The 27,779-nt window shown below is 38.1% G+C and overlaps 1 protein-coding gene across 12 annotated transcripts in view; it reads right to left on the reverse strand.

The window, feature by feature from the left end:
• Positions 1-27,779, reverse strand: part of LOC128691132 (SLIT-ROBO Rho GTPase-activating protein 1) — a 609,659-nt gene that overhangs the window by 39,343 nt on the left and 542,537 nt on the right. For 9 of the 12 annotated variants that reach the window (XM_070089119.1, XM_070089122.1, XM_070089123.1 and 6 more), the window contains 8 exons: positions 25,523-25,735; positions 17,962-18,067; positions 16,032-16,128; positions 11,536-11,731; positions 6,418-6,462; positions 5,362-5,542; positions 2,423-2,612; positions 1,880-2,113 (listed from right to left, as the gene is read on the reverse strand). In XM_070089119.1, coding sequence (XP_069945220.1) covers positions 1,880-2,113; positions 2,423-2,612; positions 5,362-5,542; positions 6,418-6,462; positions 11,536-11,731; positions 16,032-16,128; positions 17,962-18,067; positions 25,523-25,735 — 1,262 coding nt within the window. The remainder of the gene's footprint in view (positions 1-1,879; positions 2,114-2,422; positions 2,613-5,361; positions 5,543-6,417; positions 6,463-11,535; positions 11,732-16,031; positions 16,129-17,961; positions 18,068-25,522; positions 25,736-27,779) is intronic. The other 3 variants (XM_070089121.1, XM_070089127.1, XM_070089128.1) reach the window with 3 other exon arrangements.

Genomic DNA, 27,779 nt, shown 5'->3' on the forward strand with positions numbered 1-27,779 from the left:
TTCCAGAGAAAAAATCCAAAACTTCATCCAATACCAAATGAAATCCAAGTCAAATGAAGCAACAGTAGAAGAAAAGAGAGGAAAAAACAAGAGATGATAAAAAGGAGGAGGAGGGATGGTAAAAAAAGAAAAAAAAAACACAAAAGAAGAGGATAGAAGAAAAAGAGATCAGAAGAAAAATGGAGATGATGAAGAATGAGAAGGAAAAAGGAGAATTGACAAGGTAAAGAATATGTGAAAGGGAAGAGGAGAAAGGGAAGAAAAGACAAGAGAAAATAGATGCACAGGATAAAGAAAGGTTAACAGAAATGAGAGGAGATAGAGGAAAAAAAGGATATGAAAAGAGGATATATCAAAAAAGCATTAGAAAATAAATAAAAAGACAGCATAAGCAAGAAGAATTATCACATAACGATAGTGAGCAAGATGAGTAAAAAAAAAATAGTGGGAGTGAGCATAAGAAGAGAGAAAGCAAGAGAAAAAGAGCAAGAATGAGAAAAAGAAATAGAGCAAGATACATGAAAGTGTGAGACATATCGAGTGAGGGTGCAAGAGAAATACCGTGAAAGTGAGAGCAAAATTAACTTTTGCAAATACTAGAATATTAAGAAACTTTCTCAACTTTATGGTCTGCCATACATCTGGGTAGTAGCTATCTAGGGATATCAGGATAACTACCTTAGCAAGCAAATGCTGGGCAAAACACACTACCTTCTCTACATGGGTATAGGCCATAGGTAATGTGCAAAAAAAAAAAAAAAATCCAAATTACACACTTATGATGCAAAAGGTAATGAGGTCCAGGTAAAGAGGTGTGTTGTGTCTACAGGAGCCGTTTGAGTAAGCTTAACATGCAGGCTTCACAGGAGGAAGGCTGTAATGTTACACAGCATGGGCTCACTCCAGTAAACTAGTGAAGGGACCTGTGATTGTCATCCTTACATGGGGGGAGGTGGATAAGGCTCTTTCTACTGGTCTTAAGAGGAGAAAATCAGCCTTGGTGAAGTACTTCAAAGGGAGGAATTCCAGAACTAACTTTGATAGTTCCATACAAGCTCCCCTTACAATTTTTTAAACAAAAACATAAAAGGCATGTTTATTTAAAAAAAAAATGGCAATACAAAATTACAAGAATTTTAAGTTGGCAATGCAAGGTTAGTACCAAAGAGTGTTCTGGCATTCATAATAAAAGTCTGACAATCACAAGTCGACTCAAGTCTGGCTATGTCCCGCCAATGTGCCCAATTTATGACTTAAGCTTCGGCTTCACAAAAATAAAAACCAAACATAAGTGAATTAAATAAAACTTAACTTAATTACATGACCGCCCTTCTTTCTGTAAACCGCTAAATACAAAATTTTGTTAATAGAAATCAGGAAAATTTTCAAGTATGGTATAATACATGTTTTGCCAACACCATTACACAACTAAAGGAGAATTTAGTATTAAATAAACTCAGTAAAATCAAAATATTAAATCACAAAAAACATTAGGGAAAAAGTATTTTGTTCAATCAAGTTACGATATACATCAGATGGTCCAACATTTGGTCTTATTTTCTGAATAAGTCAAAAGACAGACATCTAAAGTATGCAGTTTCCCATCAAGTGGGGTTTTCTTTTAAAGGGCAAAAGTGGGTTAAGAATATAAGGTCTTCAGTTGACAGTGACCAACTCTTCACATACCATGGTGAATTGCACTGTGCCACATTTCTTAAGCAAGCAGTAGTAAATCTGGCTGCTAGAAATGTGAAAGGACAGTGCTATACACTATGACAGTGCAGCTTTCAAAAAATCTTTAACCCAGCAATAGCAACTAAATCAAATAAAAACCCAAAGAACTCAATAAAACTGCCCAACACACCAACTATGCTGTTACCTCCTCCTGGACAGACACGATACTCGACACATCTGATAGGGAGAGACAAGCCCCGTGTTGAAGGGAGTGTGGGGGGGTAGGGGAGTGGGAGGCCTGCCCTGGGGTGCTCGGCAGCGGTGAGGATGAACGAGCCCCGTCTGCTTGTGCCCCGTCCGATACCCCGCCAGAGTCTAGCCCTAGCGAGGATGAGGCTCCTCCAAGGCCATCACGACTCACAGGGCTGGCACACGAGTCCTAGGGTGATAATAAAAGTAATAATGGATTCGATGGCTCAAAATGCCATACACATGAAAAGATAGGAAAGTATAAGCTCCTATTTTATCATGAATATGTCATTATGGCAGAACGTAACTTTTATTACCCTGGTTTTCCTTGTGACCTGTCACTACTTATCATGCACAAGCTTGCGAGCCTTAATTAAGCAATTGAGTGTAAAGCAAACCTGCATTAATTAATTGGCTGCAAAAGCAAATCATGTTAAATTCAAGATCAAAAATTAGAGATCATTAAATTTTACCCCTACTTTTTATCATATTCCCTTACTTGGCTTTGCATTGAAGCTGGAGAGGGTGAGAGGGGTGCCTGGGCTGCCCCATTATGAGATGTTGGCCTGATCACACCATCAGAAGATTGTTGTGTAGAGGAAGACAAGATGGACTCCGAGGAAGAGGATGCACGTCTCCGTAACACTTCAGCAGCACCACGGTCACTGAGACGATCTTTGTCTTCATCTCTGTCAAAGTTTTTAAAGTTAATCCAGTGAACAGTTTAAAAAATATTTATTTTGCAGATAAATGAATGAATTCTGAAAAAGATGTGCAGTTTTTTTTTAGACCCAATGATATAATACTTGCTGCTTGATTTCATTCAATGAAATTACTATCTGCTAGTTGTTCTAGGGATTATAAACCCTTCCAGCGTCGAGACCCCTGCTATCAAACTTGCTCTCAGGGTCAAAGAATCCCCCCCTCCCCCCAAAAAATTATCTTATGAAATGATAAGTGAATCTTTTTCCAAAGGTAATGAAACCAAAAGTATGAAATTTGATGGAAAACTTACGAAACTATGTTCTTGCAAAGCATTTTTACGCACTGGCGATTCTGCCCACTTTGCGCTTTATTTTTGGCCAACTCCATTGTTCCAGTCCACCAAACACACAGCTATTTTCACTAATATTCCTGCCATGCTGTCAACAGAGTACAAGAAACTGCCCCTTTACCTATTTCAACTATCCAATAAAGTGATCAGAAATCAGTAACTTGGACAATTTCATACAAAATTGAACAACTGCCAATTTGAAAACAGGTTCCAGAATAAACAATGTAGATATTCCTGGTACTAAATGAACATTTCCTCTGTTCCTTAATCACATCTCCAGGCCCCTCTCATAATATGCTTGCTTTTCCGTTTGAATATGGCCTCTCCTCACTTAATGATGGAGTTTCGTTCCTAATACTGCGTCGGTAAAAGAATTCGTCACTAAATGATAAGCATACTATAATGGAAGTGGATTTATGTCAACCATCTTTGATATTACTTTAATGTCACCCTTGCACCATTTATAACATTTTTAGTAGATTTTTAAACGTTTATACAGTAGTGTACTGTATATTGTAATAAACAGAATAGAGAAAATCAGCTCTAATATACATTATTTAGGTATGCATACTAGTCAGAGAGCCCATCGTAAGTCCGAGTCGTCGGTAAACGAGTACATCGCTAAGTAAGGAGAGGCTGCATTCATTCAAACAAAAAATAAGAATTACTGTTATGCAGACTACTGTATTATTGTAATAATTGTATAAATAACGTCAATCCATTCCTAAATGCATGTAAGACTGGCCAGCTGGATGTGTACTGGACGAGTGACATAATTTGTGTCCTCTGGAATATCGGCAAATATCAAATATTTCCACTGGTTTGAGCTCAATTTCAAGCTACTTTCAGTTCTAAAACTAACTGAAATCATCTCTATTTCCGTAATATATCATCCATTCCATCAAATTAGACCAAGAAACTGAGAATACAGCCATAAAAACCATGCAAAAATACACTGTAAAGTCGCTGTTTTAAACTGAAAACATGGTTACAGTTTTTTTTCTCATTATGCACTGTGTGTTGCAGGATTATTTTTATATGGTGCACACTTACTGCATAGATCCATTCTCTCATATTCAGGTCCAAATTTACCGCTCACAGCTTATCCGAGTGAGCTGAACTCATGGCATTGTACTACAGGACCGACACAGGCATCACAGTCATGATACAATAGGACCAACACCAAAAGGGTTAATTATCTTCCCTATGGCCTGGTCTGAGACCAGTTTGGAAAGGTAATAAGAACTACTAAAAAGCGTATAGGAAAACAAATGGTATGTGTAAACTGAACATAAGCAGAAATTTGTAAGATTGACCTATTATCATACATGTTTACGAGAGACAGAAAAGATCAGAAATCTTGCCAGAGTGCAAAAAATTTAAATAGTTTCCATTTCATACTCATTTGACAAGACAGTAGTGTCTCAAAGACAGCTGTTAAGATGACTCAAAATTTAATAAATGCTACTCATGAAGACACCGAACAGCAAAAGTGATTGAGAAAAGCAGTGAGGGAGGGTAGATGGGTAAATATTACATGCGCTGGTTACTGCAACCATAACATATATTACATTATCACACTTTTATTCACTTATCATGACAGTATAAGAAACAAAGATGTGGGGAAATACTGCTGCCGTGTACATGTACACGTTTATAATTAACACTACAATCTTCAATATTATTGGCTCTTGATTCAAATACTGTAAGTGGAACTAATCTGACTGCCTCCCTTTCTCCTGGCTTTGTATTTAACCCTACATTTCAGGATTTGCATCTTCTACAACAAAATTTATTCGACACAAAATGGTCAGCTGCTAGATTTTACTGATGGTGAGCTCTGTAGAAATGTGGCAGCAGCAATGTGCCTAGCAATGAACCACGGACCACAGCAGCACACTACACTGTGGTACACTTAACTATCTGATGTTTATACTATACAGTACCTAGTACAGCTACACTGCTGCCCCAGAACTAATTTACACATGTTAATACTGGTGTATCTCCTAAGCAGCTTAAACTATTTTGAACTTGACGGAAAAATAATAAAGCACTATAGGATGTGAGAAATGGGTTACTGTTAATGCTTAAGTAATCGAGTGTTTGAGAAAGACTTTCTGCAAGTGGGAGGATACTTTATTTTGAAGACCTGAATGCAAAAATCAAGAGACACTATCATAGGAAATGCTGGGAAGAGGACGGAAACCAACTCTGAGTTAGGCAGAACAATACTTGTGCCTTTTTTGGCAGTTAATGTTAATAGTTTTTTCTTTGGATAATGTCCCACCTAGGTGTGAAATATGAAGTTTAAAAATATGCATTAGAATAAAACAACTAATAATCCAATACACTACGAAAGAATATGCTTTTTGTAGTAAACATACCTAATCTTCAAAAGGATATACTTGTCAGGTATGAGGCCCTGTTTTCCTTGGAATGAACCTCTCCACCAGTCACTGGATACTTGTGACTGAAGGACCAACACATCTCCTTTGTTGAAGCTGAGTTCACGTTCTGACCTTGCTAAGAAGTCAAACTGAGCAATGGCTTCTAGGATTTCACTCTCTGGTGGGAAAATTAAAAGCACATTACTTTTTAAATGTTTGTGTAATAATAGTGCTCCATGCTTTTTATTATTGCGCCATTTAGTAATGAAGAATGCTATGTACATTACAACATTATTTTCATGGTATTTTAGCATTAATTATAAACAAAATGTTGTGCATACTACAGACTTCATTGAAAATCCCCTCATCTGACCATTCATCTCAAAATTTACATCAATATATTTTTATCAATATAGTATAAATAATAATAATTTCACACATTTTTTCACCATTAATGATTACTTTTTATATCAACTATTACTCCATAGGTAGGGTGACCCAAAAGAAACACATTCACTATCATTCATTTGACCATTATCTTGCTATCAAATAATATATATGTATTTTTAACATGCTGGCCATCTCTCACAGAGGCAGACTGACCCGAAAAAGAAACATTTTCACCATCGTTTACATTATCACTGTCTTGCCAGATGCGTGCAGATATGACAGCTGAAATGTCCCTGTAAACAGCAAATATCCTAAACCTCTCCTCTAGAGTGCAGGCATTGTACTTCCCACTTCCAGGACTCAAATCCGGCTAACCAGTTTCCCTGAATCCCTTCCCAAAACATTACCTTGCTCACACTCCAAAAGCTCATCAAGTCACAAAAACCATTAGTCTCCACTCACTCCTATCTAACATGCTCACACATGCCTGCTGTATGTCCAAGCCCCTTGCACACATACATATATACATATATGCATGCATGCATACACATACATAATTAGAAAGACTCGGTTCTCCAAAATATAAAAATTACACAATAACAATATAATTTTAACTCAAGATAAACATGCTAACAAGACAATGTACAAAAATGGTAAACTTACTTCCAAATATCTGAAGTGTTATGTCTTTGTCTCTAAATACTGAATCTGTAAGGAAAGTCACAAAGACAATCAAGACACATGCATAAAAAAAATAAAATGGAAAGGCAAGAGTTCAGTGGCAGAAATATTTTGTTAATATTTATTTATACATTAATTAGATGAGTAAAACCTCTAAGAACATATGTACGTAAAATAGATGAACAGAAAATTTCATTATATATCAAATTTTAGATAGTATATAGTGAAAGAAAAAACAAAATTTCATAAATTACTGCACTAATTGTGAGAATAAAAATGAAAGACAACAAGCCTTGACAAATCAACCAATGGCCAATAATGATGAGGATCAAATTTACCAATTTCTTTCAATGTATGTAAATTATCTTTACCAAATTTGAATTAAGTTAAATTATTATAGTAGTCAAGGGGAAGCACTAAACCCATAAGATTTATAGCACCTGGGGGAATATGAAGCAATTAAGTTTGATATGAGAAGGAAAGGGTAGCTCCAATTCCTAGGATACAGAGCCCATCACTGGCATCAAGTTTAATTTACCTTTGCAGGGTAGATTAAACTAAAACCATATAGTCCATATCACTTGTTAATTTTTATATGTATCTTGCATTAATGCTTATAGTTTATGATGTCTACTTCAAGGGTTGTTTGATCACATTTTAAAATGCTCTACCTAACCACAAGTGGTACGAAGGACTATTTAAGAGAGAAGATATAGAAATAAAAAGATGAAAAGCCTCTCATAATAATATACAGTGATTGTTATCTCATAGAGGCTTTGATAATTCAGTTCACAAAATTGGCTTTAATCCCTAGAAAAGAACCATTCAAGTTATGTTGCCAAGAAACTCTTGTATCACTCAAACTTGTTTCCCATGCTAGCCTCTTACATCTTTCAAACCAAGATAATTACTGTACTGTACTCCTGCACTGGTATGACCGTTCAGCTTGATTCATCACAAATGGCAGATAACTAATATCATGAGGTTTTACCATCTACCAGCAAAATAAATAGAGTTAAACATAATATGAAAAGGGTATTCAAAGTATTCACGCAACACAAATTAAGTAAGAATCATAAGGACGTATATACAGTAAAAATTAATTATAATGCAGTTGGCCAAAAATATATTTAAATTATATATCAACACATAAAAAGCAACACCAACTACAAAACAGCTCACAAACTACAATAATGTATAGTACATAAATAAAAAATGAAGGTGAAAAGAAAAAATATACAGTAATTTGCAAATTATTATTATTATTATAATCAAAAAGAAGCGCTAAGCCACAAGGACTATACAGCAGTAATTTGCAAAGCAAAGATCTCCAATTAACCCTTTGACTGTCGCAACTCCCAATCCTGAGGTGTCTCCTGGTGTCGCAAAATTTCAAAAAAAAAAAAAAAAAAAAAAAAAAAAAAAAAAAAAAAAAATTTCTTATGAAATGATAGAGAATCTTTTCCCGATTGTAATGACACCAAAAAAAACAAAATTTGATGGAAAACTGACGGAATTATGCTCTCGCGAAGTTAGCGACCTCAGCGCTGTTTACAAATCGGCGATTTCGCCCACTTTGAGCCCTATTTTCAGCTAATTCCATTATTCCAGTCGCCCAAACTCATAGCTATTTCTTTAGAACTCTATTTTTTCTATCGATTGAGTACAAGAAACTGCCCATTTACCGATTTCAACTACCTAATAATGTGGTCAGAAATTTGCAATTTGGCCAATTTCACGAAAACTAAAAAATATGACAATTTCAAAAGGTCCAGAATGAACAATGCAGACATTCCTGGCTCTAAAATAACATTTTCTTTGCTCATCAGTCATGTCTCCAGGCCCCTCTAATATTACTCTTGCTTTCTATTTTGAATTTTTATTCAAACAAAAAATATAAGACTTACTATTATGCAGACTACTGCAATACTGTAATAATTGTATAAATAACATCAACCCATTCATGACTGCATATTAGAATGGCTAGTTGGACATTTATTGGACAATGGCATCATTTGTTTACTTTTGAACATTGGCAAAAATCAAACATTTCCCCAACTTTGAGCTCCATTTCTAGGTTCTTTTTATAGTAAAATCAATCAAAATCACCTCTATTTCTATAATATGTTTTCCATTCTATCAATGAGACCAATAAAACGAGAATACAACAATAAATACTATATGAAAATAGACCACAAAGTCGGCATTTTAATTAAAAAAAAAAAAACGGTCAGAGTTTTTTTTTTCTCATTATGCACTGCGTGCTCCAGGATTTTTTTTTATATGGTGCACACTGACCACACAGACCCATTCTCTCACATGTGGGCCTACCAGCTTTCTCCTGCTTGATTTGAAGCCACTAGAATTTATGAGTATATATACATCAAACACGGTACCTCGTAAGACATATATATACGGCCGCAACAGTCAAAGGGTTAAAAAAGAAAATTTGTAGGGTCCATAAGCAATGTAATTTGTTTGTATCTGTACTTTTATCAACTGCTTCTTCATTGCCTATTCATCTGCATTGAAATCTTCAATTAATAAATAACAAAAAGGCACAATACCGTGACTGGAACGATACACAAATAACCCGCACATAAAGGCGACTTTGTCAATGGTCCAAGTCGGACCGAAACATCGTCGTAAGCTTCTCTCTTTTATGTGCGGGTTATTTGTGTAATCTTCAATTAACAATAGTTCGGTAGTGTTTAACTCATAAGAACATTTTGGTCAGTGTTTGATGCAGAGGAGTATTTTTGTTGCTATCAACCCATCCCTCAATATCTCACTTGGGTAACATTAGCAATTATTTAAAATAAAGCAGGTGAAAATGCAGATCCGGAGAGAACATTCACTGCTTGTATCAATTCTAATATCTAAATTGTTGTAAATAAATAAAACCTCTCAAACCATCCTTAATGAAATGAAGGCAAGAAATATACCTATTTTCAACACAATGGTAATTTCCTACCAAAGTAGTGACCCAATGAAAGAAACACTCACAATCAACCACTCTCTATTGTCCTTGCGTAAGTGCATGGATCACACAATTCAAATAACCCATTTATTTGCATCACCACCAATCTTTCATGAAAGCAGGAACTGTACTTCTCACCTTCAAAACTCAAATATTAAGATATTGTAGGGAATATTTCCAGATATGGACACTGACAATCTCTTAAAAGAGCAAAAGACAGTGTGTCCAATTTATAACAAAGTCAGTTACAAATAATAAGTCATTCTTTATTAACTCAAGCAGTGTTATTTTTATAAAGACCTAGACTCAAATAGGTCATTCAGATGGAGTGGTAGAGCCTCAGTCCTCTCTCTCCACTAATCACAAGGTATGCAACCTAAATGCACCCACCTGCATGTGCTGAGGGATGCATTTATCAGAAGAGCCTCATCTTTATGTGAAGCAGCTTACACTGGCTTTATTATTTTTGTGGATATTGATAACTTTACTCAACAGTCACTCCATACATTTCAGATGATGTTTAAATAACTTGAACAGAGATGTTATTATTTTATTTTATTATCACACTGGCCGATTCCCATCAAGACAGGGTGCCCTGAAAAATAAAAACTTTCACCATCATTCACTCCATCACTGTCTTGCCAGAAGGGTGCTTTACACTACAGTTTTTAAACTGCAACATTAACACCCCTCCTTCAGAGTACAGGCACTGTACTTCCCATCTCCAGGACTCAAGTCCGGCCTGCCGGTTTCCCTGAACCCCTTCATAAATGTTACTTTGCTCACACTCCAACAGCACGTCAAGTATTAAAAACCATTTGTCTCCATTCACTCCTATCAAACACGCTCACGCATGCCTGCTGGAAGTCCAAGCCCCTCGCACTCAAAACCTCCTTTACCCCCTCTCTCCAACCTTTCCTAGGCCGACCCCTACCCCGCCTTCCTTCCACTACAGACTGATACACTCTTGAAGTCATTCTGTTTCGCTCCATTCTCTCTACATGTCCGAACCACCTCAACAACCCTTCCTCAGCCCTCTGGACAACAGTTTTGGTAATCCCGCACCTCCTCCTAACTTCCAAACTACGAATTCTCTGCATTATATTCACACCACACATTGCCCTCAGACATGACATCTCCACTGCCTCCAGCCTTCTCCTCGCTGCAACATTCATCACCCATGCTTCACACCCATATAAGAGCGTTGGTAAAACTATACTCTCATACATTACCCTCTTTGCCTCCAAGGACAAAGTTCTTTGTCTCCACAGACTCCTAACAGAGATGTGTATAATGTAAATTCAGATGAAGATACCTCAAGTGTGGCATTACTTCTTTTTATTATTTTATTGTAATGTATACTGCACCACAGACTTACCACTTAGGCCATGGATAATTAAGACAATGGTATAATTCCTCAAGGGGGTCAAATTACTGGGTGTTCATATTTTTTTAGTGGTATGCAATTCAGATAAATAATGTCCTGCTGAGTTAACATTTTAAAACACCTTGGTAAACTGTCGTGTGCATACATACTTATCTTACAAGTATAATGGGCACCTATTTGTCTTTTTTACTTATTTTCCTTGATAATCTGATGCCACCGTGGCCTGGTAGCTAAAGCTCTCACTTCACACGGCGAGGGTCTGCGTTCGATTCACAGCACGGGTAGAAACACTGGGTCAGTTTCTTTACACCGGTTGTCTATGTTAACCCATCAGTAAAATGGGTACCTAGGAGTTAGTTGACTGGTGTGGGTCGCATCCTGAGACAAAGACCTAATTTGCCTGAAATGCTCTGTATAACAAGGGGATTTCTATATATTAGTATGTCATTGATGTCAGCTAGGCCTGTATACCATGTTCATGTACTTGTAGTAAATGAAGATATTATTATATTATAAAAGGAGAAATAAGACTAAAGCTGAAAGATTGTACTACTTAAAAAGAGTGAGAAATGAAGATAAGCAAAATTAAACCACTAAATGATCCTACTAAAAGTTTGAGTAAACACACAATGGAATACTGTATTAGTTTATATTAAACAACAAAAATACACAACTGATTCAGCTTCTTGAATGTTATGAAAGGGTGACACGCAATGATGTCACACCAGCTTACCATCCTCAGATTGTCCAGGTTCTGAGTCAACATCATCATGAGCCTCTGAAGGAGCATCTCCCACCTCAGCTTCTAGGTCTATAGAATCACGTGAGATGTATTTTTCGTAGGTATGACCACCATCACTGGGGAAGATGTCTTCACTAAAGATGATTATATTCTTGATCAACTCATTAACCAAATTCTGGTACTGAACCTGCAATATGTTGTACTACCTTTACTTGGGGCAGGTACTTTTTCTCCTTTATATATTTACACCAGGTTTCAAAATATTTTATGAGTTTAGTCGGTGATCAAACTACCAATTCTATGCATATAACAATGTCCACTGAAAGTTGAATTTTAAGAAATTATGAAGTTAGGCTACTGTAACAATGACTTCATTAAAACAATTTTTTTTTTAAAGCACACTGGCAATTAAGCCATCAGCTACATTTCCTCCACTTGAGCAGCCCATCAGTGGCAAACCTCCTCCTTCATTCTTATTCTTATTTTTCAATATGACTAGACAAAAGGCACCTAAGCTCAAGGAAATAAATTACAGTGGAACCTCAAGTTTCGGCTGTAATCTGGTCCAGAAGCTTGGCCAAAACTCAAATTGTTTGAAAGTCAAAGCAATATTTCCCATAAGAAATAATGAAAATCCAATTAATCCATTCCAGACATCCAAAAATATTAACAAAAAACACATTTTTTAAAGAATAACTATAGTTTTACAAACACAAAACAATTATAAATACATATAGTACTTAAATGACTAATGAAATAGATGAATAAATATTTAAATAAATGTTTAAAGACACATTTACATACTTTTATTGAAGAATATTGTTGGCATATGGAAGACAGGGAGGAGAGAGGGAGGCCTTGTTATTGTTCGGAAGGGGAATCCCTTCCATAAAGACTTTAGGTACCAAGTCCTTATCTGGGGTTACTTCCCTTCTTTGTTTTTTAATGGCACTAGGACCAGCTTGAGAGTCACTGGACCCCTGTCGCACAAAAATAACTGTCCAGAGAGGTCTGTTTCTGGTGTCTCTTTAGCATCTGTCTGAAGTGGGACAAGGTTTTGTTATGAACATGTTGCAGATATGGCTTGTTTCAGCTAGCTCAGGGTGATATTTCTCAATGAAAGCTTGCACCCTATGCCACACTGCACAAATCTACTTAATCTCTGAAGAAGGCACCTCCTTCCCTCCCTCTTCCTCCTCCTCTGAAGCCAGTTCCTCAGTTGTGGTCTGTTGCTGTTCCAGGTGAAGGTCTTGCAGCTCTTCAGTGGTTAGGTCTTTCCTGTGGTATTCTACCAACTCTTCCACATCCTGGCCACTCGCCTCCAACCCCATGGACATCCCCAAAGAGACAACAGATTCCACAACAGGCGTAGGGTCGACAAGGTCAGCCTCAAACCCTTCAAAATCCTTCTCTTGGACACAATCTGGCCAAAATTTTCTCCAAGCAAAGTTCAAAGTCCTGGCAGTCACTCCTTGCCAAGCCTTACCTATAAGGCTTATGCAGTTGTAGATATTGAAGTGATTCCTCCAGAACTCTCTTAGGGTCAATTCAGTGTCCAAGGTCACTTCAAAGCACCTTTGAAACACTGCTTTCATATAGAGTTTTTCGAAGTTTGAAATGACCTGCTGGTCCATGGGCTGGATGAGAAGATTGGTGTTAGGAGGCAAGAGCTTCACTGTTATAAAAATGAAGTCCATAGACAACAGGTCTACCAAGTTTAGAGGATGAGCAGGAGCACTGTCCAGTACCAGGAGGCAATTGAGTGGCAATTTATTTTCCTGGAGATATTTTTTCACACTCAGGCCAAACACTTCACGGACCCAGTCAATGAAAATTTGCCTTGTGACCCATGCCTTATTGTTAGCCCTCCACATCGCACACAATGTACTCTTGACGACATTGTTTTTCTTGAACACTCTGGGATTTTCAGAGTGATACACCAGTACAGGCTTCACTTTGGAATCCCCACTAGCATTAGCACAGAACAAAAGAGTTAGCCTATCCTTCATAGGCCTGTGTCTTGGCAGTGCCTTTTCCTCCTGCGTGATGTGGCTCCTCTTTGGCATTTTCTTCCAAAAGAGGCCTGTTTCGTCACAATTGAACACTTGTTGGGGGACAAATCCTTCAGCCTTTACATAGTACATACACTCTCTCTCGTGCGTGCGTGCGTGTGTGTGTGTGTGTGTGTGTGTGTGTGTGTGTGTGTCACCTAGTTGAGTGTTGCGTGTGTCGAGTCCGAGTCCTGTGTGTGTGTGTGTGTGTGCGCGCGCGCGCATTTGAATTCATGTACGAATTTTACAGCTGCACGTTTGTCCGAATCTGCAGCCTCGCCATGCCTTGTAACACTGTGTATGCCTCTGCTGGCCTTAAATTCACTAACAGCAGCACTCGTTCCAGGCATTTTCTTTATGAGATCCACGTGCAACTGCCTCACCTTTTCACAAATGATTTTTTCTAAAACACTATCTCCCGCTAATTGTTTATCATTGATCCACACCACCAACAACTTCTCAACATCTTTGATTGTCTGTGATCTATTTTTCGTTAGCATAACTACCCCATTCGCAGTATCATCTTCCTTGATTTTTTTTTTCTTTGCCAGGATGGAACTGATAGGTGATTTTGTTTTTGCCATACATCCTGGCAAGCTGGAGCACACACATACCACTTTCATATTTTTTGACAATCTCTTCCTTCAATTCTATCGTGTTTCTCACTTTTTCTTTACCAAAGGGCTGGCACTAGGAAGTTTTTTTTGGTCCTATGGTAAATTATGTAACAGTTGCACTCAATCAACAAGCACAAAAAACAATGGATTACTGCAAAATGTTTGGATGAATGCGCAGGGTAACGTTCACTCGAGCAAAAACAAAGCCAGACTGATGTGCAGGCAGGCGGACAGGTCTGGCATGGCGGCCGAAACTCAAGGTACTGTTTGAAAGTTAAGACAAAATTTAGCTGAAAAAAGTGACCGAAACTCAAAACAGCCAAAACTTGGGGCAGCCGAAACTCGAGGTTCCACTGTAATTCCGTATGATGTACGGCAAGTTGGATGTGCAAAGGATGATAGCATTTGTAATAAAATCAACTTTTTTATAAGTAGGAGGCAGGAATAATGTTTACTTATGTACGAGAATATACAGTTTAAGAAATGAAGTCTGCTAAACCTACAGTGCCCACAAAAAAACTATACATTTCCAATGCAAAAAAAAAATTTATGCACAAGATTTTGGTGCATACATTTCACTTGCATTTGCACCATAGGAAAAGTGGACAGAGGTTGTGATGACAGTGTACTGGAACCCATCTTGCTCCATTGTTCCCCACCATGCCACGCTTCAGTGCTCTGCCAGAGCTCAGTGAAGAAGGTCTGCTACGTTGTTTCTCAATGCCCTTTTTTCACGAACTTTGCTACGCTATATCTCCACTCCAAGTGGTCAGAATGGGTCCAACTAAACTTTAAATTGCAGAGAAGACCCAGGTACTCACCCTATTAGAGCAAGGCATGTCTGTGATACGTGTAGCTGCAGACCTGAAGGTGATGAGGCTGGCAATTTAAAACTTCAAGGAAGCAGCTGCCTCACTCCCACCTAGTACTATACCACCCAGGAAGCTGGCCTCTGGGGTCCCCAAAAATACTTCTCTTTGCACAGACAAGATCCTGAAGAGGGAAGTGTTATCAGGTCATGGGGCCCCAGAGGCCAGCTTCCTGGGTGGTACAGTGCTAAGTGGGAGTAAGGCAGCTGCGTCCTTGAGGTTGTAAACCGCCAGCCTCATCACCTTCAGGTCTGCAGCTACACGTATCACAGACATGCCTTGCTCTAATAGTGTGAGTGCGTGGGTCTTCTCTGCAATTGAAAATTTAGTTCAACCCATTCTGGCCACATGGAACGAAGATACAGCATGGCAAAATTCATGAAAAAGGGGCACTGAGGAACAACGTAGCAGGCCTCCTTCCTCACCGAGCTCTGGCAGAGCACTGAAGCGTGGAATGGTGGGGAACAATGGAGCAAGATGGGCTCTGGTACACCAAGTCATCACAAGCTCCATCCACTTTCCCTATGGCAGAAATGCATGTGAAATGTATACACCAAAATCTTGTGCATAGATTTTTTTTTTTTTTGCATTGTAAATGTATAGATTATTTGCAGGCACTGTACACCCATCACAAACTGGTTGAAAGATGTGAATTTACCATTTATGAGTCAGCTATTTGCTAGCTTTAAAATAGCATGAAACAAAGTTAAGAGCAATGAATTTCATTTAGTCAAATACTAAATCAATTTAATTGTTAAAAATACAATTTGATATATCAAAAGCAACTTTCAAGATTATTAAAGGTTGCATTTACATTTTGCTTGTCTAATGAAAATTTCAACATAAGTTGATATCTTAATGTTTAATTAGAAAGAAATTAGTGTGACAATGATACTGTCTTAAACAGTATTATATTTTTTTTTTATATACATATGTATATTCAAGTTTACCTGATCTTTGTCTTCAGGTATGGGCACCAGAGTGGGACCAAAGCAAATGGCAAGGTTGTAGGGATCCATCATATTTTCATCACTGAATTCAGACAGGCTGGAGAAAGACAATACAATCATTATGCAAATACAATACAATACAATACAATACAATACAATACAGGTTAGGGTGTGTAGAAGAGAGGGAGAATACTTCCCGGTAAAAGTAGGTCTTAGACAGGGATGTGTAATGTCACCATGGTTGTTTAATATATTTATAGATGGGGTTGTAAAAGAAGTAAATGCTAGGGTGTTCGGGAGAGGGGTGGGATTAAATTATGGGGAATCAAATTCAAAATGGGAATTGACACAGTTACTTTTTGCTGATGATACTGTGCTTATGGGAGATTCTAAAGAAAAATTGCAAAGGTTAGTGGATGAGTTTGAGAATGTGTGTAAAGGTAGAAAGTTGAAAGTGAACATAGAAAAGAGTAAGGTGATGAGGGTATCAAATGATTTAGATAAAGAAAAATTGGATATCAAATTGGGGAGGAGGAGTATGGAAGAAGTGAATGTTTTCAGATACTTGGGAGTTGACGTGTCAGCGGATGGATTTATGAAGGATGAGGTGAATCATAGAATTGATGAGGGAAAAAAGGTGAGTGGTGCGTTGAGGTATATGTGGAGTCAAAAAACGTTATCTATGGAGGCAAAGAAGGGAATGTATGAAAGTATAGTAGTACCAACACTCTTATATGGATGTGAAGCTTGGGTGGTAAATGCAGCAGCGAGGAGACGGTTGGAGGCAGTGGAGATGTCCTGTCTAAGGGCAATGTGTGGTGTAAATATTATGCAGAAAATTCGGAGTGTGGAAATTAGGAGAAGGTGTGGAGTTAATAAAAGCATTAGTCAGAGGGCAGAAGAGGGGTTGTTGAGGTGGTTTGGTCATTTAGAGAGAATGGATCAAAGTAGAATGACATGGAAAGCATATAAATCTATAGGGGAAGGAAAGAGGGGTAGGGGTCGTCCTCGAAAGGGTTGGAAAGAGGGGGTAAAGGAGGTTTTGTGGGTGAGGGGCTTGGACTTCCAGCAAGCGTGCATGAGCGTGTTAGATAGGAGTGAATGGAGACGAATGATACTTGGGACCTGACGATCTGTTGGAGTGTGAGCAGGGTAATATTTAGTGAAGGGATTCAGGGAAACCGGTTATTTTCATATAGTCGGACTTGAGTCCTGGAAATGGGAAGTACAATGCCTGCACTTTAAAGGAGGGGTTTGGGATATTGGCAGTTTGGAGGGATATGTTGTGTATCTCTATACGTATATGCTTCTAAACTGTTATATTCTGAGCACCTCTGCAAAAGCAGTGATAATGTGTGAGTGTGGTGAAAGTGTTGAATGATGATGAAAGTATTTTCTTTTTGGGGATTTTCTTTCTTTTTTGTGGGTCACCCTGCCTCGGTGGGAGACGACCGACTTGTTGAAAAAAAAAAAAAAAAAAAAAAGGAGAACAGCATCAGCAACAGAGAGATGAAAGTTTATAAACTAGAGGAGGAGGAGGAGGTGGTAAGAAATTAGCAACTATTGGTAGAAAGATGGACTAGTGCAAGTATAGGCAATGATGTTGATTGCCATTAGTATTTTACACAATTTAGCAAAAAAAACTAATAAAGCATTAAATAAGGTAGAGTATTCATTGGCTATATTCTGCAAAAACAAAAGTGATTACATTTTGTAATAGATAAATAAATACTGCACTCATTCAGCATGCCAAAACAAATATGAGATCTCATTCTCTTGACTAACTGCCTGCATCTCTATTTATGTATCACACTTGAATGTTATTGTTACTTGGGTGTGTGCATTTGCAGGCCACATCACACAACTTTACCTATCACATATTCAAAATGTTTGTTGCTTTAGTAAGAAAATGTATTCAAATGCTACTTACTGATTAAGGAATGCAAAGAGGTACCGCATAACAACAAACACTGGTCGGGGAAGACTCGTCACTACATCTCTCATCTTTACCACAAAGTCATGTTTCTTCTCTAGTGCTAGAAGAGACAATATATACACAATTTTAAATATTTTTTAATGATCAGTGATTAACTAATAGGTGGTTAATATAAAGACAGAACAAAGGAAGGCTTTACAAAGTTCTCTTTTGAACTCTGTAAGGAGTAAAAGCTCTCCTTAATGATTTTTAATAAAAACAACATGCAGTTCACGGCATGATAATGAGAAGACGTTCATTACATCCAACAGAGACTATCAATTGATAAGAGTCCCTGGTCTAAATCAAAGTCACAATGAAATAAATAACAAAAAAAAGGCACAATAACGTGACTGGAACGATACACAAATAACCCAAATAACCCGCATATAGAAGAGAGGAGCTTACAACGACGTTTCGGTCCGACTTGGACCATTTGCAAAGTCACACTAACCAGATGTGAGGCAGGATGGCTATATATATAGGCAGGAAGAGGTGGTGGTGGTAGTGGTAGTGGTGGTGGTGGTGGTGGTAGTAGTAGTAGTAGTAGTAGTAGTAGTAGTAGTAGTAGTAGTAGTAGTAGTAGTAGTAGTAGTAGTAGTAGTAGTAGTAGTAGTAGTAGTAGTAGTAGTAGTAGTAGTAGTAGTAGTAGTAGTAGTAGTAGTAGTAGTAGTAGTAGTAGTAGTAGTAGTAGTAGTAGTAGTAGTAGTAGTAGTAGTAGTAGTAGTAGTAGTAGTAGTAGTAGTAGTAGTAGTAGTAGTAGTAGTAGTAGTAGTAGTAGTAGTAGTAGTAGTAGTAGTAGTAGTAGTAGTAGTAGTAGTAGTAGTAGTAGTAAACTAAGGAGGAGCCAGTCAAATATAAAGAAAGGGGAGCACTGCAAGGGAGCTAGGTGCCCACAGAGGGAGAGGAAGTGCACAGAGGTGGGGGAAGGGGAAGTGATGAAATAAATAATGAAGGAACAGAAACACGCGACAGAAGAAAAAAAAAATAAAGGAAAGGGGAAGAGGGAGAAGAAGAAAAAATGAGGAATCAGGTTAAGTCACGGGTGTTCTGCCTCTTCCCCCTTCCTCCTATTTTTTTTTTTGTCTTCCTTCTGTCGTGTGTTTCTGTTCCTTCATTATTTATTTCATCAATTCCCCTTCCCCCACCTCGGTGCACTTGTTCTCCCTGTGGGCACCTAGCTCCCTTGCAGTGCTCCCCCTTTCTTCATATTTGACTGGCTCCTCCTCCTTAGTTCCCCACTACTACCACTACTACTACTACTACTACTACTACCACCACCACCTCTTCCTGCCTCACTTCTGGTTAGTGTGACTTTGTAAATGGTCCAAGTCGGACCGAAACGTCGTCGTAAGCTCCTCTCTTCTATGTGCGGGTTATTTGTGTATCACAATGAAATGCCATAAACCACATACTGCACTGTGTTTTATTAATGTACAGCCTCTCCACACTTAACGATGAAGTTCCATTCCTAAAACCATGTCGTTAAACGAATTCATTGCTAAGTGAGGAGCATACAATAATGGCAGTGTGTTTGTGTCAACCATCTTTGATATTGTTTTAATGTCACCTTTGCACCATTTATAATTTTTTTTTTCCCAAAAACCAGCCATATCCCACCAAGGCAGGGTGGCCCAAAAAGAAAAACAAAAGTTTCTCTTTTTAAATTTAGCAATTTATACAGCAGAAGGGGTTCCAGGCCCTTGCTCCTGGCATTTTAGTCACCTCTTACAACATGCATACCATGTATAATATTTCTGATATAGTCCCTTTACATAAAGGGAAGGGGGATAAAAGAGATTGTAAAAATTATAGAGGAATAAGTTTACTGAGTATACCAGGAAAAGTGTACGGTAGGGGTATAACTGAAAGAATTAGAGGTAAGACAGAATGTAGGATTGCGGATGAGTAAGGAGGTTTTAGAGTAGGTAGGGGATGTGTAGATCAAGTGTTTACATTGAAGCATATATGTGAACAGTATTTAGATAAAGGTAGGGAGGTTTTTATTGCATTTATGGATTTAGAAAAGGCATATGATAGAGTGGATAGGGGAGCAATGTGGCAGATGTTGCAAGTATATAGAATAGGTGGTAAGTTACTAAATGCTGTAAAGAGTTTTTATGAGGATAGTGAGGCTCAGGTTAGGGTGTGTAGAAGAGAGGGAGAATACTTCCCAGTAAAAGTAGGTCTTAGACAGGGATGCGTAATGTCACCATGGTTGTTTAATATATTTATAGATGGGGTTGTAAAAGAAGTAAATGCTAGGGTATTCGGGAGAGGGGTAGGATTAAATTATGGAGAATCAAATACAAAATGGGAATTGACAGTTGCTTTTTGCTGATGATACTGTGCTTATGGGAGATTCTAAAGAAAAATTGCAAAGGTTAGTGGACGAGTTTGGGAGTGTGTGTACAGGTAGAAAGTTGAAAGTGAACATAGAAAAGAGTAAGGTGATGAGGGTATCAAATGATTTAGATAAAGAAAAATTGGATATCAAATTGGGGAAGAGGAGTATGGAAGAAGTGAATGTTTTCAGATACTTGGGAGTTGACGTGTCGGCAGAAGAATTTATGAAGGACGAGGTTAATCATAGAATTGATGATGGAAAAAAGGCGAGTGGTGCATTGAGGTGTATGTGGAAACATACAACATTATCTATGGAGGCAAAGAAGGGAATGTATGAAAGCATAGTAGTACCAACACTCTTATATGGGTCTGAAGCTTGGATTGTGAATGCAGCAGCGAGGAGGCGGTTGGAGGCAGTGGAGATGTCCTGTCTAAGGGCAATGTGTAGTGTAAATATTATGCAGAAAATTTGGAGTGTGGAAATTAGGAGAGGGTGTGGAGTTAATAAAAGTATTAGTCAGAGGGCTGAAGAGGGGTTGTTGAGGTGGTTTGGTCATTTGGAGAGAATGGATCAAAGTAGAATGACATGGAGAGCATTTAAATCTGTAGGGGAAGGAAGGCGGGGTAGGGGTCATCCTCGAAAAGGTTGGAAGGAAGGGGTAAGGGAGGTTTTGTGGGCGAGGGGCTTGGACTTCCAGCAGGCGTGGGTGAGCATGTTCGATAGAAGTGAATGGAGATGAATGATATTTGGGACCTGACGATCTGTTGGAGTGTGAGCAGGGTAATATTTAGTGAAGGGATTCAGAGAACAGGTTATTTTTATATAGCCGGACTTGAGTAATGGGAATGGGAAGTACAATGCCTGCACTCTAAAGGAGGGGTTCGGGATATTGACGGTTTGGAGGGATATGTTGTGTATCTTTATACGTATATGCTTCTAAGCTATTGTGTTCTGAGCACCTCTGCAAAAACAGTGATTATGTGTGAGTGAGGTGAAAGAGTTGAATGATGATGAAAGTATTTTCTTTTTGGGGATTTTCTTTCTTTTTGGGTCACCCTACCTTTGTGAGAGATAGCCGACTTGCTAAAAAAAAATAGTAGTGGTAGCAGTAGCTGCTGAAGTTGCAAAGGAATACAACTTGATTACTAGGCCAGAGATTACAGTGGTAGATCAGAGATTACATTACTAGGCCAGAGATTACAGTGGAAGATCAGAGATTACATTACTAGGCCAGAGATTACAGTGGTAGATCAGAGATTATATTACTAGGCCAGAAATTACATTGATAGATTCGAGAGTACACAGCACAGGCAAGGATTAAAGTGAAAAGGTTAAATTAAATGTTTATACAGTAGTGTACTGTATACTGAAATACACAGAATAGAGGAAATCAGCTCTAATATACATTATTTAGGTATGAATACTGGTCAAAGAGCCCATTGTAAGTCTGAGGCATCGGTAAATGAGTACGTCGCTCTGGGAGGAGATGCTGTACTTGGTTTCTTTTACCACTGCTATTCGTTGAGCTAAACATTGTCATAATAAAGACTTGTGTTGCTTTGTATGTCTGTATTACTGACCTTGTCGGCACCATGTCTTCCAACCATTAATTACCATAGAATGCTGTACATACAACCTATGTAGGAGACAGCCAGAAATAAGAAAAAAAAAAAACTTATAACCTAGACACTGTCAAGATCAAATTTTTTTTTTTTTTCAACAAGTCGGCCGTCTCCCAACGAGGCAGGGTGACCCAAAAAAGAAAGAAAATCCCCCCCAAAAAAATACTTTCATCATCATTCAACACTTTCACCACACTCACACATTATCACTGTTTTTGCAGAGGTGCTCAGAATACAACAGTTTAGAAGCATATACGTATAAAGATACACAACATATCCCTCCAAACTGCCAATATCCCAACCCCCTCCTTTAAAGTGCAGACATTGTACTTCCCATTTCCAGGACTCAAGTCTGACTATATGAAAATAACCGGTTTCCCTGAATCCCTTCACTAAATATTACCCTGCTCACACTCCAACAGATCGTCAGGTCCCAAGTATCAATCGTCTCCATTCACTCCTATCTAACACGCTCACGCACGCTTGCTGGAAGTCCAAGCCCCTCGCCCACAAAACCTCCTTTACCCCCTCTCTCCAACCCTTTCGAGGACGACCCCTACCCCTCCTTCCTTCCCCTATAGATTTATATGCTTTCCATGTCATTCTACTTTGATCCATTCTCTCTAAATGACCAAACCACCTCAACAACCCCTCTTCTTCCCTCTGACTAATGCTTTTATTAACTCCACACCTTCTCCTAATTTCCACACTCTGAATTTTCTGCATAATATTTACACCACACATTGCCCTTAGACAGGACATCTCCACTGCCTCCAACCGTCTCCTCGCTGCTGCATTTACCACCCAAGCTTCACATCCATATAAGAGTGTTGGTACCACTATACTTTCATACATTCCCTTCTTTGCCTCCATAGATAGCGTTTTTTGACTCCACATATACCTCAACGCACCACTCACCTTTTTTCCCTCATCAATTCCATGATTAACCTCATCCTTCATAAATCCATCCGCCGACACGTCAACTCCCAAGTATCTGAAAACGTTCACTTCTTCCATACTCCTCCTCCCCAATTTGATATCTAATTTTTCTTTATCTAAATCATTTGATACCCTCATCACCTTACTCTTTTCTATGTTCACTTTCAACTTTCTACCTTTACACACATTCCCAAACTCATCCACTAACCTTTGCAATTTTTCTTTAGAATCTCCCATAAGCACAGTATCATCAGCAAAAAGTAACTGTGTCAATTCCCATTTTGAATTTGATTCCCCATAATTTAATCCCACCCCTCTCCCAAACACCCTAGCATTTACTACTTTTACAACCCCATATATAAATATATTAAACAACCATGGTGACATTACACATCCCTGTCTAAGACCTACTTTTACTGAGAAGTAGTCTCCCTCTCTTCTACACACCCTAACCTGAGCCTCACTATCCTCATAAAAACTCTTAACAGCATTTAGTAACTTACCACCTATTCCATATACTTGCAACATCTGCCACATTGCTCCTCTATCCACTCTACCATATGCCTTTTCTAAATCCATAAATGCAATGAAAACTTCCCTACCTTTATCTAAATACTGTTCACATATATGCTTCAATGTAAACACTTGATCTACACATCCCCTACCCACTCTGAAGCCTCCCTGCTCATCCGCAATCCTACATTCTGTCTTACCTCTAATTCTTTCAATTATAACCCTACCGTATACTTTTCCTGGTATACTCAGTAAACTTATTCCTCTATAACTTTTACAATCTCTTTTGTCCCCTTTCCCTTTATATTAAGGGATTATACATGCTCTCTGCCAATCCCTAGGTACCTTCCCCTCTTTCATACATTTATTAAAGTACCAACCACTCCAACACTATATCACCCCTTGCTTTTAACTTTTCTGTCATGATCCCATCAGTTCCAGCTGCTTTACCCCCTTTCATTCTACGTAATGTCTCACGTACCTCCACCACACTTACATTCTGCTCTTCTTCACTCCTAAAAGATGGTATACCTCCCTGGCCAGTGCATGAAATTACCACCTCCCTTTCTTCTTCAACATTTAAAAGTTCCTCAAAATATTCTCGCCATCTACCTAATACCTCCCTCTCCCCATCTACTAACTCCCCTACTCTGTTTTTAACTGACAAATCCATACTTTCCCTAGGCTTTCTTAACTTGTTTAACTCACTCCAAAATTTTTTCTTATTTTCATTAAAATTTCTTGACAGTGCCTCTCCCACTCTTTCATCTGCTCTCCTTTTGCACTCTCTCACCACTCTCTTCACCTTTCTTTTACTCTCCATATACTCTGCTCTTCTTATAACACTTCTGCTTTGTAAAAACCTCTCATAAGCTACCTTCTTCTCTTTTATCACACCCTTTACTTCATCATTCCACCAATCACTCCTCTTTCCTCCTGCCCCCCACCCTCCTATAACCACAAACTTCTGCCCCACATTCTAATACTGCATTTTTAAAACTATTCCAACCCTCTTCAACCCCCCCACTACTCATCTTTGCACTAGCCCACCTTTCTGCCAATAGTCGCTTATATCTCACCCGAACTTCCTCCTCCCTTAGTTTATACACTTTCACCTCCCTCTTACTTGTTGTTGCCACCTTCCTCTTTTCCCATCTACCTCTTACTCTAACTGTAGCTACAACTAAATAATGATCCGATATATCAGTTGCCCCTCTATAAACATGTACATCCTGGAGCCTACCCATCAACCTTTTATCCACCAATACATAATCTAACAAACTACTTTCGTTACGTGCTACATCATACCTTGTATATTTATTTATCCTCTTTTTCATAAAATATGTATTACTTATTAACAAATTTCTTTCTACACATAGCTCAATTAAAGGCTCCCCATTTACATTTACCCCTGGCACCCCAAATTTACCTACTACTCCCTCCATAACATTTTTACCCACTTTAGCATTGAAATCCCCAACCACCATTACTCTCACACTTGATTCAAAACTCCCCACGCATTCACTCAACATTTCCCAAAATTTCTCTCTCTCCTCTACACTTCTCTCTTCTCCAGGTGCATACACGCTTACTATAACCCACTTTTCACATCCAATCTTTATTTAACTCCACATAATCCTTGAATTAATACATTTGTAGTCCCTCTTTTCCTGCCATAGCTTATAATGACTTTTGATGAATGTCTAACTCCTCAACATTAGTGTCAGAAACCATATGTAAAACTTAGGCAGCATAATGGAAATGAATGTTAGAAGCTCCCTTCTCCCCCCAAAAATACAAATAAATGAGAGGTTTCCTAATACAGAGATACCAAACTTATTTTATATGTTCATGAAGGAATTTCTGCATTATGTAATTTTAATTGGGTAAAAAATAGACATAATGGCTCATTTTCTAATAACAGTATAACACAGTGTACTATTATTTTATAAAGAACTGTTGTTATGAACTTTGTGAAAATGAAAGCACTGTACATAGTGGTGCAATTCTTAATATTAATCTGTTATCAGCTATACTGTATTTAGTACTGTGCCGTGCCTAATATCAAGTGGTAAAGGGGGAAAACTGAACTTACGAGCTATTTCCATGAACTGATCAAAGAAGACAGTGGGAAACAAGGGCTCTCGTAATTCTCTCAAATATAGCTTGAGAACACCTGCTACACTGTTGATGTCAGAGGCATCTGTCACATCTGCCAGAGGGTCCTCCATCCTCTCAAAAGATTCTCGGAAATTATTAATTTCCACCTGGGAACCCGACACTCTGAATATGCCTTGATGGTGCAGACCTGAAGTGAAAAATAAGGTAATTTCTTCTGCCACAAATAATATAAATGTTTTTATAATAAACAACAGTACCATCCTAGGTAGTAAGTTGGTAGATAGCAACCGCCCAGGGAGGTACTACCATCCTGCCAAGCGAGTGTAAAACGAAAGCCTGTAATTGTTTTACATGATGGCAGGATTGTTGGTGTCCTTTTTTCTGTCTCAAAAACATGCAAGATTTCAGGTATGTCTTGCTACTTCTACTTACATTTAGGTCACATTACACATACATGTACAAGCATATATATACACACCCCTCTGAGTTTTCTTCTATTTTCTTTCTAGTTCTTGTTTATTTCCTCTTATCTCCATGATAAAGTGGAACAGAATTCTTACTCCGTATGCATGTTGTAAGAGGCGACTAAAATGCCGGGAGCAATGGGCTAGTAACCCCTTCTCCCATATAAATTACTAAATTTAAAAAGAAAAACTTTCGTTTTTCTTTTTGGGCCACCCTGCTTTGGTGAGATACGGCCAGTTTGTTGGGGGAAAAAAAAACAGTACTATATATATACTACAATTGCATTATGTGTAGTATTGCAAAGATTAGGCTTTAAAAGGAATTTCAACATCAATTTAGAAGTATCTGTTCACAAAACCACAGAAGAAGAATCATCATCATCATCCTCATCTTCGTTTAACGAACCAGCCATATCCCATAAAGGCAAGGTGGCCCAAAAGGAAAAAAGAGTTTCTCCTTTTAAATTTAGTAATACATAGAGGAGAAGGGGTTACTAGCCCCTTGCTCCCAGCATTTTAGCCGCCTCTCACGACATGCATGGCTTACGGAGGTAGAATTCTATTCCACTTCCCTATGGAGATAAAGAGGAAATAAACCAGAACAAGAACTAGTAAGAAAACCGAAGAAAACACAGAGGGGTGTGTATAAATGTGCTTGTACATGCAAGTGTAGTGTGACCTAAGTGTAAGTAGAAGTAGCAAGACGTACCTGAAATCTTGCATGTTTATGAAACAGAAAAGACACCAGCAATCCTACCATCACAAAAAAAAATTACAGGCTTCCATTTTACACTCACTTGGCAGGATGGTAGTACCTCCTTGGGCAGCTGCTGTCTACCAACTTACTACCTACAACATGAAGAATATGGTTGTACATATGTATATATTTTATGTGGTTAGTTTTTTCATATATAAAAGTGACTAAATAGACTTTTCTTTTAAACAAGCCAGTCGGGGAGCATGGCTGTCAGGTGGTTAGAGGAGAGGGGCTGTGCTCACTGACTGTAGTTACAAGGCAGCACTGAATGCACGATATGACTAGTCGGCAGACCCACTTGTGCTCTACAAAGCTGTCTACATTTGTTGCCCGCTGTATTGTCGGGAAAAAATCAATATGCAGAAAGTTCATCTTTTAAAATCTCCACCAATGAGCCAAACTTGCAAAACTAACATTATTCAAAACAACTAAAAAACGAAAATTTAAAAAACCCAACAACCAGTTCTTTTTAGGTTTAATTCCCAGGGCAAATTTTTCCCATTCATTTATTATTGATCTTACTTGTGTTGTCAAAAAAAATAAAAAAAATTTACAAATTTTACACTATATGTTTTTGTTTTATGCCCTGGAAAGAAAAAGAAGAGAGAGAGAGAGAGAGAGAGAGAGAGAGAGAGAGAGAAGAGAGAGAGAGAGAGAGAGAGAGAGAGAGAGAAAGAAAAAGGGAAGAGAGAGAGGGGGGAGAAAGAGAGAGAAAGAAAAAAAAAAGAAGGAAAAAAAGAAAAAAAAAAAAAAAAAAAAAAAAAAAAAAAAGAGAAAAAAAAAAAAGAAAAAGAAAAAAAAAAAAAAAAAAAAAAAAAAAAAAGAAAGAAAAAAGAAAAAAAAAGAAAGAGAAAAGAGAGAAAAAGAAAAAAAAGAAAAGAGAAAGAGAAAGAGAGAAAGAGAAAAGAGAGAAAGAGAGAAAGAGAGAAGAGAAGAAGAAAGAGAGAAAAAAAGAGAGAAAGAAAAAAAAAGAAAGAGAGAAAGAGAGAGAAAAAAAAGAAAAAAAAGGG

This window comes from Cherax quadricarinatus, chromosome 27 (assembly GCF_038502225.1).
Source record: "Cherax quadricarinatus isolate ZL_2023a chromosome 27, ASM3850222v1, whole genome shotgun sequence".
In the NCBI taxonomy this organism is placed as follows: Eukaryota; Metazoa; Arthropoda; class Malacostraca; order Decapoda; family Parastacidae; genus Cherax; species Cherax quadricarinatus.